Source organism: Solanum verrucosum, unplaced genomic scaffold (assembly GCF_900185275.1).
Source record: "Solanum verrucosum unplaced genomic scaffold, falcon-dt-bn FXZP01000103.1, whole genome shotgun sequence".
In the NCBI taxonomy this organism is placed as follows: domain Eukaryota; kingdom Viridiplantae; phylum Streptophyta; class Magnoliopsida; order Solanales; family Solanaceae; genus Solanum; species Solanum verrucosum.
The window spans coordinates 1,373,484-1,392,940 of NW_026020048.1; the positions used below are offsets into that span (position 1 = coordinate 1,373,484).

The 19,457-nt window shown below is 35.8% G+C and overlaps 2 protein-coding genes across 4 annotated transcripts; one reads left to right on the forward strand and one right to left on the reverse strand.

Moving 5' to 3' along the window:
• Nucleotides 1–1,636: 1,636 nt before the first annotated feature.
• LOC125822448 (wings apart-like protein 2) lies at nt 1,637–12,560 on the forward strand. The gene is made up of 13 exons (XM_049501845.1): nt 1,637–2,521; nt 4,457–4,556; nt 5,247–5,580; nt 6,202–6,314; nt 6,738–6,866; nt 6,954–7,047; nt 7,198–7,308; nt 8,226–8,830; nt 9,089–9,339; nt 10,941–11,094; nt 11,600–11,697; nt 11,785–11,866; nt 12,131–12,560. The coding sequence occupies exons 1-13, from the start codon at nt 1,818–1,820 to the stop codon at nt 12,212–12,214; spliced, it is 2,859 nt and encodes a 952-aa protein (XP_049357802.1). The 5' UTR covers nt 1,637–1,817; the 3' UTR covers nt 12,215–12,560.
• A 384-nt stretch (nt 12,561–12,944) lies between these two features.
• On the reverse strand, nt 12,945–19,251 carry LOC125822454 (uncharacterized). Of its 3 annotated transcripts, none has more exons than XM_049501854.1 (5): nt 18,961–19,251; nt 15,462–15,497; nt 14,396–14,563; nt 14,056–14,291; nt 12,945–13,418 (listed from the first exon to the last, which is right to left on the reverse strand). In XM_049501854.1, the coding sequence occupies exons 1-5, from the start codon at nt 19,210–19,212 to the stop codon at nt 13,163–13,165; spliced, it is 948 nt and encodes a 315-aa protein (XP_049357811.1). In that variant the 5' UTR covers nt 19,213–19,251; the 3' UTR covers nt 12,945–13,162. The 3 variants fall into 3 exon arrangements, with proteins under 3 accessions (XP_049357811.1, XP_049357809.1, XP_049357810.1); XM_049501852.1 differs by having other exon boundaries at nt 15,462–15,621; nt 19,085–19,218; XM_049501853.1 differs by lacking the exon at nt 18,961–19,251 and having other exon boundaries at nt 15,462–15,801.
• Between the last annotated feature and the right edge of the window lie 206 nt (nt 19,252–19,457).

The following is a 19,457-nucleotide window of genomic DNA, read 5'->3' on the forward strand; positions in this document are numbered from 1 at the left end:
TGAAAGTTTAAAATTAATACAAGATGATGTGTCAATAATAAAAATATCAACAACCCACAATAGTGTAATTTTAAATTATTTCCAATAGATAAAGATAAAATTGAATATTTTATCATGTATAGTAGTATTCAAATTTGTCAAAATGATATCGTTCAAAATTCATTAAGATGCTTACTTAAAAATCACAGGTTAATAGTGAATTATCAGTTGAGAAGGATTATGATCCAACCCAATTATCAGTCAGACCCATTTGTGCTCAAGAAACCTTTGAGCCAATCTTAGTCCAACTTATTTATAGACTCAATTAATTTTAACCAACTCAAATATTATTCAACTCGCTCATTTGACGTTCAATATTTTTCTTTACGCATAACGACAAATTGTAAGCGTGACATATTTTATATCATGACAAAGAAATGAAAAACAATGGCCTGTTTGATCAAGCAATGTGATACAATCCATGAGGCTGCTTCTCTCTTAATCAAAGGTTTCGAGTTTAAGAATCTGATATGAAAAAATCCTTTATAGAAAACATTACCTTCCAAATGAATTCCTACACCGCTACGCAATACAAATTTAAATTAATTAATTTCTAATATGAGTATAGTCATCATATGAAACTAAAAAAAAATAACAATAATAACAACAAAGAAATGAAGAGTGATGGCTTGTTTGGCCTTTTTCAGCTAATTGGGCTTTGTTCGGCTACTTTTGTGGGCTTTCAAATTTTACCAATGAGCCAACGGAAATTAACGGCAAGTGTAGTTGTGAGTAAAAATCTAACGGTCCCCACCGGGTAGGTGGTCCAAGTCTATATATAATTACTGAACTACCCTTTCTCATCAAATCTCCAAACATACATCCACAAAATCTCACCGTCCAAAATTCAAATTGAACGGATCAGATCTTTCCCATTCTTGGACCTTTGCGTAAATTCTCCTACATGAAAATTAACGCATCTATTTTGTATATGTATAGCGAATTATACAACTGCTTTCTTTTGTATATGTATAGCGAATTATACAACTGCTTTCTTTTGTATATGTATAGCGAATTATACAACTGCTTTCTTTTGTATATGTATAGCGAATTATACAAGCCTTCTTTGTATATGTATAGCGAATTATATAACTCTTTTTTTGTATATGTATAGCGAATTATACATATATATTTGCTATGGAGCGCAATTATGCAAATTTTGCTATAACATACAAATATGAATTTTGTGTTTGCTATATGTGAAAGTTGCAAAAAAAATAAATAACAATAACAACAACAAAGAAATGAAGAGTGATGGCTTGTTTGGCCTTTTTCAGCTAATTGGGCTTTGTTCGGCTACTTTTGTGGGCTTTCAAATATTACGAATGAGCCAACGGAAATTAACGGCAAGTAGAGTTGTGAGTAAAAATCTAACGGTCCCCACCGGGTAGGTGGTCCAAGTCTATATACAATTACTTTACTACCCTCGCTCATCAGGTCCCCAAACATACATCCACAAAATCTCACCGTCCAAAATTCAAATTGAACGGATCAGATCTTTCCCATTCTTGGACCTTTACGTAAATTCCCCTACATGAAAATTAACGCATCTATTTTAATTAGCAAATAAAGAAAGTCTATTTCTCTCTCTCTCACGCTTCCTGATCTTCGCTATTTTCAAATCTTCAAATTAGAGCAAACTCACAAGAACACTTTCTATAAACCCTAATTTCAGGTTCCAAATTATCCCAAATTTTCGGTTATAATTACGAAAATACATCAATATTTGTGTTCTTTAGTTGATCCAGTGATAGGATTTTTGAATTCTCCGTCGGAAAATGATCGTTAGAACATACGGCCGGCGGAGTAGAAGCATGTCCCGGAGCTACTCTGAATCAGGCTTAAACGATGATGTTTCGGACCACACACTTTCTCAGGAGAATTCTCAAGATATTTACAGTTTTGGATTTTCATCTCAAGACTCAGTTCACTGGTCGTCGAATTTCAATAATTCAGATCCATACGATGTCGGCTCATCTCAAGGGTGTCAAGAATTGTCGATTTTGCCATCAAGAAAGGAGGATAGGGATTTGGGTTTTGAGGGTCATGATGGGGTTTTGTGGAAACCCAAGAAAGTAAAGATGTTTGATTGGGAGCCTTATAGTTTGAATTCATCACAAGAATCGGATGAATTTTCGTTTTTACCAGATGGGGGGGAGTATGGTGGCCTTGGGAAATTTGATGGGGGATTACATGAACCGAAGAAGGTGAAGAAGACTGGGAAAGGTAAGGAAAATGGGGTTTTACAGAAGAAGAAGAAGAAGGTGAAGTCGAAGGAGCTGGGATTGCCTTCGCTGGGGCCCACAGCGACTTTGATGGAGACTCAAGAATGTGGTGAGATGATGGAACATATGGATGAGGTGAATTTTGCGTTGGATGGTTTGAGGAAAGGGCAGCCTGCGAGAATCAGAAGGGCGAGTTTATTGTCATTGCTATCTATATGTGGAACAGCTCAGCAGCGTCGCCTTTTACGGGCTCACGGGTAGTTGAAATTTGGCTTATGAACATTGTTTAGACTTTCGAATTTAGATGAGTATAAATATTCTTGTTTCGATAAACATAAATCTTGGTTTCTTGAAAGTTCAGTTATCACAGTGTTGCTTAAATTTCTTAGGTAATTTGTATACACATTTATAGGACATAAATATTTCCAGATACATGAATTTTGATGAGCTGACCAAAAAAAAAAGTACAAATTTATCTTCAAGTCTTAGACAAATTGTTTGAACAAGAAAATTAATAGGGATGGTACTATGGCATGGGAACATGGTTGGTGATGATTCATATAGACGAACCCAACTTGTTTGGGACCAAGGTGTAATAGTTGTTGTTGTTGTTGGGGCATGGCAGTAGGACAGGAGAAGCTTGGCAGATGGGTGGGGAATTCTTACTCGGTGGTGGAAGGAGATATCTATTTCTTAAATGTAGAGTGTGAGGCATAATTGTCTTCTAGTTTAATGTTTCCCAGTTCTTCCTTTATTTTAGACAATTGTGAATTCCATTACTCATAATAAGCCGACTTCTCCACCCTTCTCCACTTAAATAATTGAGTTGGTGTACTAACCAGGATATGAATTCGTGATGTGCTCTTACCACACTTCCCACGATGAACTTCCTTTTTTGTTGAACCAGAACCTTGGGAGATTCTTGTCCTTCCTTTTAACATCCTTAATTCTTTCTGCTCATATATAATTGTTGAATGTCACTAGTGTTTATCTAGTAGACCAAAACTTTAATTTCTTCTCAAATGAGAGATTAAACACATAAGAGAAGAAACAATATTAGTTGATTGCTATTTTTACAAAATGACCTCTAGAAAACGTAATAAATTAATTGAAAATGATGAAAGAAGTAACGAAATAAAAGAAAAACAATACTAATGTGCTTAAAATAGAGAGAAATGTATTTTAACTTTACCTTTATCAAAAAAATAGAGAGAAATGTATTTTAATGGGGTGGAATGGGGCAAGGTGCAGAGCGTTGGAGGGGGATGAGGGGAGCATATTGGTCTCCTGCCGTGCCCCACCTGACCCCATTATCTTCCCTATAAATGAAGCTACTTGAGCTGATTTATCATGTTCAATTGGATAAATTTTTAGCTTTTAATTAAGCAATCCAATGACAACTTCAGAAGTTCCTTAGATAACAATATTCTGTTCTGGAATTTAAGGTTTAATTCTGCCATCTTGGGTCAGAGTATGTAAGAAAAGTTGTAATAGCAGGCAACCCAAGAAGAAGTGGATATACCCAGCAAATGATCGTTGGGATCTCATCAGTAATTTTGAAGCCCTTACAGCGAGTTGCTGACATTGCAAGAGGATGCAACATGAAAGCGACGATATGCCTATCTTTATAATTAGGCTTTATCTACATCAACCTTGTAGTATTTTTTGGTAGTTCGTAATATTAGGTTCACGTAAACCATCGTATGAAGATCTCTCTGGCTTTGTTTTGTCTATGGAGAGGATATCCAGCCTAGGTTCATTATGAAGCTTTTACGTTTATAATTGGCTGAATGGTCCTATTGTCCCTGTGGTAGCGTTATGAATAAATCAGTGAGCTTGGATATGCTCAGAAATTGCCAATTAAGCCATTTAATGGGTGTTCCATTTAATTTGATGTTCTAGTATGTAAATCATCAAGTCTGGAAGTACGTGCGCACTAGTAGTTGAGATAAATAATACTTTACACCTTATAGCAGTCATTGGTAACCCATATGAGGATGTCGTTTTGTTTTTAAATTTAGACATTCCTGATGTCTGAATTTCTGATAATCACAATCGCAATTACTTTACCTGAACATATAATCTTTTGGCTAATCCTGAATGTGTATGATTTTCCTTGAATTCAGTGGCCTGATTGTTAATTGTCAACCTTTATTCCCAATTGGTATAACTTGCCAAGATTTTGATTTCAGGATGGCAAAAACTATTATTGATACTGTTTTGGGACTCAGCTTTGATGACTCACCTAGCAACCTTGCTGCAGCAGGTCTATTCTACATTTTGACCAGTGATGTAAGTTGCTTCATCTCTCTAGCAGTGTAGCCCTCTCATTTGGACGTTAGTACTAGGTTATTGCATATTCTGCATGACTTATCAGATAGGTAAAGGTTTTTCCCTGGCTCTAGTTGAAACAGGGTGAGGCAACCCAATTAAGCAGGTGAGGAGGCTGAACCTATTCGTTAAATTTGAAAGATTGGATGATTATGTTTGGTAGTTTTGAAGTCTTTATTCTGTCTGCTAGCTGCCTAGTTGTGAGTAACTTTTGCGTATGTGTGATTGGAAATAATCTCTTCTCAGTTGACTTCAAGGCGTCAGTTCTACATCAGATCTATTCTGTTAACTTGTCTTATCAGAAATGAGAACCATGGAATTGAAGAAAGAGAATTTCCCCTTTTCCTTTCCTTTTTCTCCTTTTGGTGGATTGCAAACAATGATACTGTGGATGCTCCTTCATCAACTGATATAATATTGTACTTTTAAATATTTTAAAGTTCATAAAACTTTCTTCCTCCATGTTATTGTATCTGTATGCTAAAATTACTCTTTCATTGCTTAAATTATTGGTATAAGTTATTCTGTTACATGTATTGTTTATATTTGCAACTTTTAATCAACACAACGTCATTTACTATCTTATCATCTATATAAGTAATCTGGGAACTTCTCCATTCCTTGTGTTTTTGATCTTCCAATTTTTTTCAGGGAGGAGACGACCATCTTCTTGATTCACCCAGCTGCATTCGCTTTCTTATAAAATTGTTAAGACCAGTTGCTGCTCCTGCTTCCGTAGCAAAGGCTCCAACTATTGGGAGCAAACTTTTGGCGATGCGCTTAGATGCTGATGTGACTCAAGATTCTGTAAAAGGCCTAGATTCTACTTCCTCTTCAATAACCCGCAAGGTGCAGGAGGTTCTTGTTTCTTGCAAGGAAATAAAGCCAAATGATGGAAATGGACATGACAGACCAGAATTAAACCCAAAATGGATTAGTTTACTGACAATGGCAAAAGCTTGCTTGTCGACAATCTCTATTGAAGGTTTGTTTGGCACTTAAAATGGTCCTTTGAGGGATATATTTCTTTGTTTCGAATGTCTTTTCTTCTTCCTGCAGTGGAAAAGTCGAGGCTATTTAATAAATATTCATCCTTTAGGTTGGGTGGGTTGGTTGCAATTTTGCTATTGTTATTGGAAGTTAATCTGAGTAGCTTGTTATTCTTTAACTTCTTGAGATTGCTTTTTGGTTGCTACCTGTCTCCTACTAAGAGGTAAAAGTCAGAAAATAGAAGAGCTAAGTAGCTCTGTGCTTTGCTTTTATATTGTATTTACAACTTATATGATGGTTTCCTGGTTATTTCCTTAATCTACATTTTGTGTTATTTAGTGGCTGTTGCTTTTAGATGCTCGTGCTTTCAAAACTTCAGATCTGACTCTTTTTCTGATTGTGGAAATTTTATCATATAATGTTCTAGAATCTTTTAGTGTGGTACTGTGATACCCATGTTTTTTGCCTGTGTTTCTTATAGTGGCTTACAATTGAATCATTTTTAAGAGATCATATGGAAACTCAAGCTACCTTGACAGTGATTGATCTGTATTTCACCATTTTTGCATAGTATAACATAGTTTTCTTTTTCCTCTTTCTGTCTGTATTCACTCAGATACTTCTGGTACTGTGCGGAGAAGTAAGGACAACTTCAAAGAAAAGCTGAGAGAGCTTGGAGGACTTGATGCGGTCTTTGACGTGGCAAGGAGTTGCCATTCTGTTTTGGAGGTGTGAGCCTGTATGCTATTTTCTGTGTTGTTACCAGAGACGAGTCTCATAAATTTGTGACATGTGAAGAGCCAACAATATGCTTTATATTCCTCTTATATTTAAGCTCTGAGTTGGAGTGGTAACATGACCATTTTGGATTGAAAGAATATGATGACTTGTGCTCCCTATCACCCTCTTCATATCCTTTGTTTTTGTCCTGAAGGTTTTAGATTGTGATTATGATTATATATATGCATGTCGAAGAGAATTTATATGGATTTGATGTTCATCTAGATCTTTTGGTGTACAAATGCAATATGTATGACTTCAAGGTTGTTATTTGAGTTATCCGTCTTTTGTCTTAGCTCATGCTGTAATCAATAATCGGAAATTTAGATGGGTATTTTGATGTAATCTGCCCTGACATCATTTTCTCTGCAGGGTTGGTCAAAGAAAAGCTCACAGTCTATCTTAGAATCTAAAGATAATACTGCCATAGAAAGTCTGGTGCTACTCTTAAAATGTTTGAAGATCATGGAAAATGCAACCTTTCTTAGTACGGACAATCAGGTAACATCAATATACCTTCCTGTAGTAGACTGCCTTTCTGTATCCTTGAATTCCTGGATGTTGAGTTCACTACCTGTTTTGTTTCAGAATCACTTGCTTCAAATGAAAGGAAAATTTGATAGTCTGAACTCCCCAAGGTCTTTCACAAAGCTAATCTTAAGTGTGATCAAGATTCTCTCTGGTACTACTGCCTCTTATCTTTTCATCCAAAAAAATAAAATAAAAAAATTGACTTTACATTTTTGTTTTCCCTTTTATCCTTTTCATATTGCATTTTTTTTGTCCCTTGGCTTATGATGCTTCCTGTCTGTCAACTTGTTTGAACTTTTAGGGTCTTACCTGTGTAGAGCTTCTTTGGGAAGTTCCAATGATGGAAAAGTCTCTGATCTTTCTGATGGAACTGCTCGTGCTTTAGAATTACGTTCACTATCAGATAAGAACGGTAAGCTGTTAATTTTTTCTTTTGGTGAATAGCTAAACTACTTGACAACAACAAGGCTGTTTCTTTTTCATAGCCATAAAAGAAATGAAGTAGGTAGGATTGGGTGGGAGGTGGGAATTGGTTAATTGAGTTGGTGGGGGTTGGGGGAATGGTTTAATTGATTTACACTTATCCTTGGATAAACTTGTTCCCTTATCATGGTGTTGCTCTCAGAAGCTCATAGTTCTAGTGACACAGAAATATCCTCCCCACATTCTTCCCTCTTCTCTGGATTCTCTCACCCATGAATTGTGGTGTGTTAAATTGTAATGCAAGAAACAACTAAAGTAAGAATAGGGTTTAGAGTTTGTGGTTTGGTGGCTCAATTTTGTGGCTCAATTTTGTGGCTCTTGATAGTTTAAAAAGATGCACCTTTATTAGGGATGGAATTCATTTACAGAGTAGACTCCATAGTGAAAGTCAATTAAAGTTTATCAGGAGGATTCGGAATTTATCTTTCTAACCAGAAAAAAGATATTGAAGCATGAAATATCACCTTCAATACTGTTCATAGACAGCGTTAAACACTAACAGTAGGCATATTAATCTAACTCTTTAACTCTTTTAACTTTGTCACCTGTTCTAAAAGCAATTTAGTGCTAGCATTTGGCATTTAGGCAAGGAAAAGCTTGATTAAATAGTGAGCGTCCCTGCACCCCATGGCCATGGAAGTTTTTCTTCAGAGTGAAGGGGTCTCATAAAAATCTTTTCTTCTGTTGGATAAACATAAAAAACTATCCAATTTGAATTCTAGACTTGCTGGAATTATGGTGGAAGAGCTACCAATCAAACAGAAAATTCCAGTCTGAATTTTTTATTCGCTAATGAAACCTTAATTAGCTTTAGATGTTGAATAATTTCTTTTTTTGTACTTCTAGATGGAAGTTGTCAGATTTTGTGCATTGATTCCTCTACGACATGCTATACAAGTGAAGGTTCCTGTTCCCAGAAGAACTTGGGTGAAACTCAAACTGATCAGATTGGTTCATCCATATCTAGTTTAGAATTCGCTAGCACTTCCACCAGTGATTCTTGGCAGCTTAAATTGAGGATTGAATCTTCCAAGTCTGGGTCATGTAGTGGAACCTCTGAGGACTTCAGTTTTGGGGTCAACAAGAATTCATCAAAAGTGAATTTTTTGATTGGTGATAATCAAAGAATTAATGGAGATAAGAGACTTGAACTTATGGAAGAGAGTCAAGATCCTTTTGCATTTGATGATGATTTTGGACCTTCACGATGGGATTTAATGTCTACTAAGCAAAAGGTGCCTGAAACTAAAATTAGGCAGACATCACTTTTTGAACTTGATGATGAATACCAATCTCTTATTGTGCGAAGCCAGCAAGAGTCAAGTTGCCAGGAGAACAAACCAGAGTCGAGTAGCAAGGAGAACAATCAATCTGGCCAGACCTCTTGTTCTTCTGTTGCTGATGACGAAATGTCGACCCTTCTGGCAGATTGCCTTCTCACAGCTGTTAAGGTGATTTTTCTCACTTAATGTTAATAATTTCTGTATGTTATAAGGCAATTTATGGTTCTTCCGGTTGTTGATTATGCTATTATTAAGCATGGCAGGCCATTCATCCATTCTCCATGGTTCTCCTGATAGTTGATTATGGAAACACATTGCTTTATGTTGGAATGATATAGTTGAACAAGTCAATGTTTTATATTGCTCAAACTTCTGTGCCATCTCTTGACATGCTAGTCTCTTAATACATATTCAATCAAATGACAGGTTCTGATGAACTTGACGAATGACAACCCTGTTGGCTGTCAGCAAATTGCTGCCGGTGGTGGACTAGAAGCTTTATCTGCTTTGATCGCCAGCCATTTTCCGTCCTTCAGCTTGCATTTGGATCGTAATGGGTCATCAAAATCAAGTGTTGGATCTGATAGTGATGGCCATCTCAATGATCAAGAGCTAGATTTTCTTGTTGCTATTTTGGGTTTGCTGGTCAATTTGGTAGAGAAGGATGGCTGCAACAGGTGAATATTTCCTTTTGATTTATGCTTCAAGTTGTACACTGCAGGCTTTACATGATCAACTTTTGCGACTATTTACTTATCGCTGTATTTTGGATTTCTTTCCTAGCAGTTATTGAGCATTGAGAAAGTGACTGATAATTTGTTGGGAGTTGTTTGTAGTTTCTTCTTGATTATTTGATGCTTGCATATCCTTCCTTATTTGGTACATCCATCATGGAATTCTTCTGTCATGTGGATCATTTTTTGGATAGGGGGCATGCTTATTGTTAGTCATGACAAATGCTACCTTGTATTCCTTTTTCTTGGTACACTAAAGATCATGTTTTTTAAAAAAAGATGTTGATCTCAATCTCCCAACTGAACGCATGTAACAAGTTTTTAGGTCTGAAAATAAAATCTTTCGTTGGCAAGGGGTTTCGAACTTGAGACCTCCAACATGGAAGTCCCAAGCTCAAACCACTGGGCCACCCCGAAGGGTAGCGGCTGCGGGTTTCCCTTGTCATCAAAAAAAAAAAAATTTTAAAAAATTATTCCATATAACAGTAATCCATGCATTCCATTTTAACTGTTTCCTATTAAATGGATGTGTTGTGGTAGGCTTTGAAGTTGGCAGAATATAAAATATTTGCGGACCCTATGCTAGAGTTGAAATCAGGTGGTTAAGATATAAACTTCTCTTTGAAGTTGGCAGAATATAAAATATTGGCGGACCCTATGCTAGAGTTGAAATCAGGTGGTTAAGATATAAACTTCTCTTCATATAGAAATGGTTCCTACTCCCACCTTATATTTTTGGTGACATGAAATCAAAAAGTATTTAATGGTGTGTAGGAGGGGGTCTAGAAACAAGTCTTATAGGATTCACATTCTGAAACAAACAGCAGTTTTTTTTGTTTTTGTGTGCAAAAAATGCTCATTCTTTTTGGCCTAGAAAAAATTATTTTCACGTGAATTTGAGATGCCATCTTTTGTAAAAATATGGACAACAGTCTTTGAGCATAATGTGCTATTTAAATGAATTAAGTGTACAGGTTATGCACACATAGTGCCCCTATGAAGAATTGCACCTTATATACTGAAGACAACTGGCATCTTTCAAATCTCATTTTGGTAAATTATAAGCCTGTGTCATAGTGTCTCTGTTGCTAAAATTTTATGGAACCTCGTTTATTCTATTAAGGACATCGTGAAATCTTGAAACAAGTAATATTTTCTCAGCATGACTAGTTCAAAATGAGTATTTATGCTGTTGAAAAGTGCAGAAAATCGATCTCATATGTTATCTATCCCAACAGATCATGCAGCAAATATTATCTGCTAATTGAGAGATGCGTCTTTGTTAAATTTTTCATATATGTGATGATTTCTCATTAATTTTTAAAATTCATCACTTTAGCAAAGAAAACAAATTAAAAAGAAAGAAGTACATCCTGGATTCATTAATTCAATCATTTAACATCGTCATTTAGTAGTAGTTTGCTCATACTGGTATGCAGTTTCTTTTGCTGAGAGTGAATTGTCGTCGTGATTTTCAAGTCTCACATTTTCACTTCAGATGATAAAACACTGATAAGCATTTTCACTCATTCTGCTAATGGCAGGTCTAGACTTGCAGCTGCTAGTATTTCATTGCCTGGATCAGAAGGTTTGTTTAAGGGGGAGACTCAGACAGATGTTATCCCTCTGCTATGTGCAATCTTTCTGGCAAATCAAGGGGCTGGAGAGGCTGCTGGGGAAGGAAAATGTTTGCAATGGGTATGCAAGATTGCTTTATCCAATTTTTTTGTCTAAATCTCTAGTCCTTTACTGATTTGCATGACTATTTTTATTTTGTTTGGTCCTGAGTCTGGAATTTTTGGGTTTTTTCATATTATTCTCCGTTTATTCTCCATATGATTCACAGAGAAGTCAATCACCTTGTGGTAAATCTAGACGGCAACTCAAAATCTGATTCCTTGAGCTTGCTTTATCAAATTGATTAAGTATACTGAATGTTCATTAAATGTTTTCCATTTTCCAAATCTGCTTAGTGATCCCAGTTTTTGATTGTCAAATTCTACTTGCTTATGATATCACTAGAATTTTAGCTTCATGCGCTCTTTAACGGGACAATGAGTTTAGCCGGATATAAAATCCACTTGGGATGGGGTAGGGGCAAGAGAGAGATTTCAGTTGATTGAGCATGAAGCAAGGTTAAACTAGTGATTACTTTCAGCTTTGACCATGTGGTTACTAAATTGAATGTGGTTGTCTTGTACAGGATGATGAAGATGCTGTACTACAGGGGGAGAAAGAAGCTGAAAAAATGATTATTGAAGCATATTCAGCTCTCCTTCTTGCCTTTCTTTCAACTGAGAGGTTAGTTATGTCTGAAGAAATTACTTTTTGTGTCTGTTATCTCTCGCTTAAATGGTTTCTTATGCTTTTAATCTTTCTTTGCACCAGCAAGAGCATACGGCAGGCAATTGCTGGTTATTTACCAGATCATAAATTGTCCGTTCTTGTACCTGTGCTGGAGAGATTTGTGGTATGTGATCTTGTGTGGTTCTTTGAGTTGATAAAGCATGATAATAGAAATTGTATAATTTTCTCCCAACTTTTATAAGTTGCATCCAATATTTCAATGTTCTCTTACCAGCCATCGTCAGGAATGTCTCATTAGGGCCCTAGTCCCAGGGCTTGGATTGTCAGTAAATTCATGATTTCTACAAGAAAAACTTTAATATTGATGACGTTGCTTTCCTAGTGATTTTTATATGTATATATATGTTAATTTGTATTCTTTATCCAGGAATTCCACATGACGCTGAACATGATTTCGCCGGAGACGCATTCAACAGTGCTTGAAGTTATAGAATCTTGTAGGGTTAGGTGAGAGCAGGAGATCTCTCTATTGTTTCCTTTTCCTTCTGCGTCTTTTCCTCGAAGATGGTAACAATGAGACTTTGTACAGCATAACCTACCTTTCCCTGCAGCATTGGTGGTGGTCCACTGGTGCATTACAAATCCTATCTCAGGATTTTTGTGTCATGGCCTTTGTTTGTCTATGATTTCCAGTCTTTAGAGAAATATATTTTTTTCCCCTATTTTCGAGCCGATTGTCACCGTGTTTTGGTGTGGGCTGAGATACTTGTACATGATGAAAGATTATGAATATGTATCACGATTGTAATTTGTAGTAATTTTTTAGTGATGGTTTCTTCCTCTCTGGCAGCTTGTTATGCACTTTTATCTTTCTTTTTTATTAGTTCTGAATTTGGGTTGGAGAGAAAAAAAACTAATATTCTCTACTTTTGCTGCTTTACCATGTTTGTTTCACGCTGAAGTTAGTCATTTGATGTGGTGTATAAGATATAATAATTTCAAGATAAAATGTAGTAAGATCATTTTGTTCCCAACCAAACGGCAGGTTTAAATTCATGTATTCTGAGATTTGAGAAATCGCGAGTTAACTCTACAATGAAACTGGGATTGAAAGAGTAAAAACTCGCCCGCCCTTGCAGGATTTAAGTTTTGCTTTATAAAAGGGAATTCGAATAAAAGTTGAATTAATCTACCCTTAGGTAATTAGTCAACATTCATAATATAACATAACAAGAAAGAGAGATGGAACAAGGCTTCATAACATGATAATTTCATCTTTCAGTGCCTGCTTTTATAGGAATTGCAGGGTCACTGCAGGAAAATATTACATGTAGTAGAGCACAACTAGGACATACTGAAGGTTACTATTCTTAGTAGTCGGAACTCGGAAAAACAACAACAACAACTTATTGGATTTTCTGTTCTTAGTAGATGGAGCAACAACAACAACAGTGAGGCCTTACTGAAGCTTACTATTCTTGGTGAGGAATTCGAGCACGAGTTGATTAACCTCGTTGGGTAGTTGTTCTTGAACAAAATGGGTTCCTTCTGGCAAGTTAACTATCTGCAGATTAGGGACTAAACTTTTGAGGACTCCACTACTAATGTAATCTTCGATTCCTGGAAATTTGAGGAAATAATCTCTCTCACCCTTGATGAACAGTGCTGGAACGTGAACGGTTGGATCTGTAATGTTGACTTGTTCATGCAGTGACCTATTGAAATAAACAACCAAGAAAAGAAAGGAAAAAAAATCAGGAAAGTGTTCAGTATTAATCAACCAGCAAAAAAAAATCCTATAATTTCTTTTCTTTTATAATGGCGGTTCGAGTTAGCCTGCAAACACCTCGACTATTTTACAAAGTTCATGCATTTTTTCACAAACTCTCATGTGCAATTCATTCCTATAAGGCTATATCTTGAATTTTCTTGTAGTTTCATGAATGTTAGTAACACAGTGGATTAATTATTTCTCAACTCTGCCTCTCCTGGTATAGGGTTGGACCAATTAATCACCGAGTTCTAAACCGTGCACCACTACCCCTCGAATATTTCTTGGTTATCAAGAAAAAAAAGTCTACATCTCCATACCAGGGCTGTGAGTGACTACCGCAATGATGTTGGTAACTTGGTATAATGTATGAGCATGAGACAAGAGGGTAATAAATGGGGAATTTCCGGTTCAAATAAAACCTATATTGTTAGGACCCTCCTATTAAAAATGTTGCTGCACCAGTGTCAGATCCTCCAAAGATACACAGGTTTTGGAGTATCCGACACACACCCAACGGTATTTTTGAAGACTCTGAGCAACATAGAACAAAACATACAGTAGATGTTTGTGCATGATACCTATAGGGAACCTGCAAAGCAGTTCGGAATCCAGAGTTCTCATACAAAGCACCATATGCAGTCAGGTCTTCCTCAGAGAACCAAGGGGGTAGAGGAGTTGAAGGTTGCACAATGTCCATGATTTCCTGATCTTCATTGGCTATTGGTAATTCACTTCTGGAGAAAAGAATGTATACATTCTTCACTACAGTTTTGGCGTCAAGACGACCAAAATCAGCTTCAGCTCTCCCAGGCACCTGCAAACAATTAAAATATATACATCTCCAAGATTGACCAAGAGAGAGCAATAAATGATAATCATAGCGAAAGCAAATTAGATATAAAAAACGTATTAACGTACCCCAAATCTTGAAATATAGAAGCCTTCAGGGAGGCCTTGTTTAAACTCAAGAGGTTTTGGAGGCAAAAATGGCACCCCCATAACAATAAATCCAGAGACTCTTTCCTTATGGAGAATGGAAAAATACGAAACGACAAAAGATCCAAAGTCTTTACCGACGAGAAAAACCTACATTATTGAGCATGCACGGAGATGAGAATAGGAACAAAGATATAATCTTCAACTTATAACAACTAAAATTTCTATCCAAACAGCAAACGTTATATGGTCGAGCTATAAAGAATTATGAGCTTAGACCACCTAAGTTAGATTCTATTCCAATCACAAAATCTCTTGATAGTTGCTGAAGAGTCAATGCTTCTTCAAATACTACATCAAACCTCTTTGAACCCTCCTCCTTCCCCGGGACTTTCATTTTTATGTACAAGAACAATGATCCGACAAGGTTAATCAACTTGTGCTCGAATTCCTTACTAAGAATAGCCAACCTTGAAAATCATCAGTAAGGCTTTGTTGAAGATTTTTCAGCAGTTTGGTTTGTTGCATCTGTCTAGGAAGTGTGAATGATCAGTCCATCTTTTATGGTCTGTCAAGTCTTGAACAAAGCCAATCTAAGTTACCGAGGTGTTCTAAAAATATAGTAATAATACGTTTAGAACACTTCAGTAACTTACACTCTTTTTATTAATAACAGTATCATCCAGACTACCTTATGCACACCTCGACTAGTACTTAAAAGCATTGTTTCAATCCCCTGAGTTATTTCTAATTCTGAATTTAAATTCTAACACCTCCAACAGTATGTGTGGACAAGTAAAAAGGGTCATTTGGTATGTGTCCTTATGCAAGCTGCATAGCAGACTTGTAATTCTTTACTACCCTATGTCTCATCTTACACTTTTTTTTTTTATAACTATGGTGTCCTGGCCAGCACCTCAACAATTCCACGAAAACCTGTCACCTCCCACCAGCAACATCAACCAGATAATTACGATTTCTTCAAACACTAATCTAGTTTATAGTTATAAAAACTTCTTTTTGCAAAATTTAAGAAGATTAAAAGTACCTTAGAGATATTAAGAGCATCAAGAAGTGCAAGGAGGTCATTGTTAAGATCCAGAAATGTGGTTTTCTCGGGTTGGGTTGGTTGATCCGACAACCCATATCCTCTAAAATCGGGTGCAATAGCTCTGTAACCCGCTTTGGCTACAGCTAGCATCTGGTACCTCCAAGAAAACCAAATTTCAGGGAATCCATGTAAGAACACCACAACTGGGGAAGACCCACTTCCAATTTCAGCTATATGAAGCTTTAGCCCATTCACTTCAATGTATTTGTGCTCTATTTCTTCCATTTTTTGATCTATTTGTAAGAAGATTGATCAAGTTTGTTTGGGATTTTATAATTACTTTCAGAGCCTGCAGACAGAGTGAGTAGGAAAAAAAAGCATCTTTGCCCCAGCATTGCTGTGTGACAAGTACCTTTCATTAATTACAAGTCTCGAATTTGAGTTTTTAAGTATAAAACATCTTTATTAAAAAACATTTTACTTAAAAATGAAATTTTCAATAACAAAATACTAAAATTTGATTCGATACTAATACGAATATGATTATTTTAAGAAAAAAAAGCATCTTTGCAAAATACTATCAACAAATTCATAAAATTATTCCTGGCAACTTTTTGCTATACATAATTTTATAGTTGTCATTATTAGTGGAAGTTTAGACTAAAAATTCAAACTTTATAAATTTTAATAGTAATTAAATTTTTATTTTTTTTAAAAAAATAAGTATAAAAATAACCGCATCTCGGCCGAATCATACCTAACCTTCTAGCTTCCCTCTAATTTTTAGCTCTGTTTCATCTTAGTTAATGCATTTTATCTTTTTAATTTGTTTTAAACTAAAGTAATTATTTCTTATATTTAGAAATAATTTCTTTTAAACTTTTCATTGTAGTAATTTATAGCTACTTAAATCGTACAAATATCTTATATCTTATCTTTTATAAATTTCCAGCAAAGGTTTTATTTTTTTCTATTAATTCTTATGTTTAGACAAGCATCTTCTCATAAAAAAAACGAAAAAAATAATAGCAATAGTATATCACATTGACTTTATTTCATAATCGTGTTTTCCATTGTCTATTTTTTTTTTCTTTATTGATTATGCCGGCCTAATTTCATTAAATGCTAGGTGGTGGGGTATCAAATGATGCGAGTTAATATGGACAATTATTGACTAGTTCCAAAGTTATATGAATTGTAATGAATTAACAGGTGAGTTATAATTTCATCTGATCAGTTTCTTGTAGGGCTATATATACGAAAAAAAACAGTGTCTAACAATTTTTTTTTAAGAATTATGACTATAGATATAATATATCAAATAAAATTATCTTTTTCATAATAGGGCTAATTTTGTATGATATTCTGGACGTTATCATACATTTGTCATCTTCTTTGACGAAGGCATGTCTCAAGAAAATCCTTACTACTTATTAGAATATTATTAAAGAATCATACGTAAGTTTGTGAAGCAAGTGAGTTATTCATTATCCTGTCTAAGACAAAGTTCAATTAGTATGTATTTATTTGCCACTTAATAATCAATTTTATCTAATTTTGTAAAAATAAAAGGTACGTTTATCCGTCTAGATTTCTACTTGTTTTTGTTTCTAATGTAATTGTGTAGTTAATTGGAAACTATAGGTACACACAACCAATAGTACTGGCACTAAACCAGGTTATGACGCTCATGACAGAAGGTAAGCCTCGGAATAGAGGTGCACATTATACCTTAGGTAAATTCCCCGTTCGACGGAAAGAAGAAAGTTAGGATCTTATAAGCATGAGTTCAAAATCACATGTTGAGACGTCTTTGGATTAAAATCCAAGAAGGCCTAAATCCAAACCAAACAACACCTTAACAGTTAGACCAAAATAATTTTAAACTTGTTGATGTTGTATAATTTTCGAAGAAAGAGATATTCAGATGAATCTCCTTGCGCACCCATAATTTTAATAAAAGATGGACTGATCATTCACACTTCATAGAAAAATGCAACAGATCAAACTGTTGAAAACTCTTCAACAAAGCCTTGCTGATGATTTTCAAGATGGGCTATTCTTAGTGAGGAAGTCGAGCACGAGTTGGTTGACCTCATCAGGTAATTGTTCTTGAACAAAATGTGTTCCTTCTGGCAAGTTAACCATCTGTAGATTAGGGACTAAACTTTTGAGTCCTCCACTTATGTAGTCTTGGACTCCTGGAAATTTCAGGAAATAGTCCTTCTCGCCCGCGATAAACAGTACTGGAACATGAATTCTTGGATCTTTAATGTTGGCTTGTTCATGCATTGACCTCCTATTGCATAATGAAATTCATCATCAACAAGAGGAAAAATATGATATAAGGAAAGCGGTCAGTAGCTAACTAGCCATGGAATTAATTTATAAAACTCAAATTTTCAGTCAATTCATGAATGTTAAACACACAATGGAGCGACGAGGCTAGTACTTCAGGATAATTAGTACTGTTACTTTCTTAAGTCTCCTCTCCTCACCAGGGTCGTAAATGACATCAAAGTAAAATCCTTTTATAGCAACTTTGTGCAACATATGAGTGAGAGATAGAGAAAAGCTGTTGTGGTACCTATAAGGAACCTGCAATGCAGTTCGGAATCCAGATTTTTCATACAAAGCTCCATATGCAGCCAGGTCTTCCTCGGAGAACCAAGGGGGAAGAGGAGTCGATGGTTGCACAATGTCCATGATTTCCTGATCTTCATTGGCTATTGGTATTTCACTTCTGGAGAAAAGAATGTATACATTCCTCACTACAGTTTTAGCGTCAAGGCGACCAAAATCAGCTTCAGCTCTCCCAGGTTCCTGCAAAGAAAATCTCTTTGAGATCAAATAGAAATAGGATTGATATCATGGAGAATGTAAATCAGAAAGCGAAAACATGCCCTCCAACGTGAAACATAGAAGCCTTCGGGGAGTGTTTCAGAGTAATTGGCAGGTTGTGGGGGCACAAATGGCACTCCCATGGTAATTATTCCAGAGACTCTCTCCCCATGGAGAAGAACAAAACGGGAGAGGATAGCAGATCCAAAGTCTTTGCCAACAAGAAAAACCTACATTATTCGGCATACAAAGAGATGAGAAGACACACGCTAACAGAGACAGAGCGAGTAATAGAAATTGGCAGTAATTTATACAACTACTACTACTCCTATCAGTAATTTCAAACGACATTTCTATTTTATTCTAAAAGTAATAGAAAATGGCAGCTGAACCCAAAATTAGATGCAGACCATCAATTTCGATCTACAACTTCTTTTGTTATTATATAATAATCGTGGTGTCTGGACTACCTTAGCAGCTCGAATTATTCAACGGATACCTACTGCCACAACAATGTAATCTTACGATACCAATTTTTGCCTCAGCTGAAATTAAACCCGACCCGAAAAGAAAAATAATCCTGTCATCACGAAATCTCAGAAGATGAATGAATGAATACCTTGGAGATGCTGAGAGCATCAAGGAGTGCAAGGAGGTCACTGACAAGATCGAGAAATGTGGTTTCCTCGGGTTGAGTTGGTTGATCCGATAACCCATATCCTCTAAAATCGGGTGCAATAGCTCTGTAACCCGCTTTGGCTACAGCTATCATCTGGTACCTCCAAGAATACCAAATTTCAGGGAATCCATGTAAGAATACCACAACTGGGGAAAACCCACTTCCAATTTCAGCTATATGAAGCTTTAGACCATTCACTACAACGAATTTGTGATCTATTTCTTCCATCTTTCTCTTTAAAACTTTCAGTAAGTTGAGAACTGAGGCACCAAAGTGACCGACTTTGGAAATGTCAAAAAGTTGGAGATTCAAAGTTGATACTTCCTCAGTCCAATTTAGCTCACAACTTTCCAAATTTGGAGATTCAAATAAAATTTTGCTACATCCCAATTTTTAAAAAATATTTTAAGTTATTAATTATTGTGAATGGTAATTTTTATATACTTAAAAATATTTTATGTAAAAAATAAATT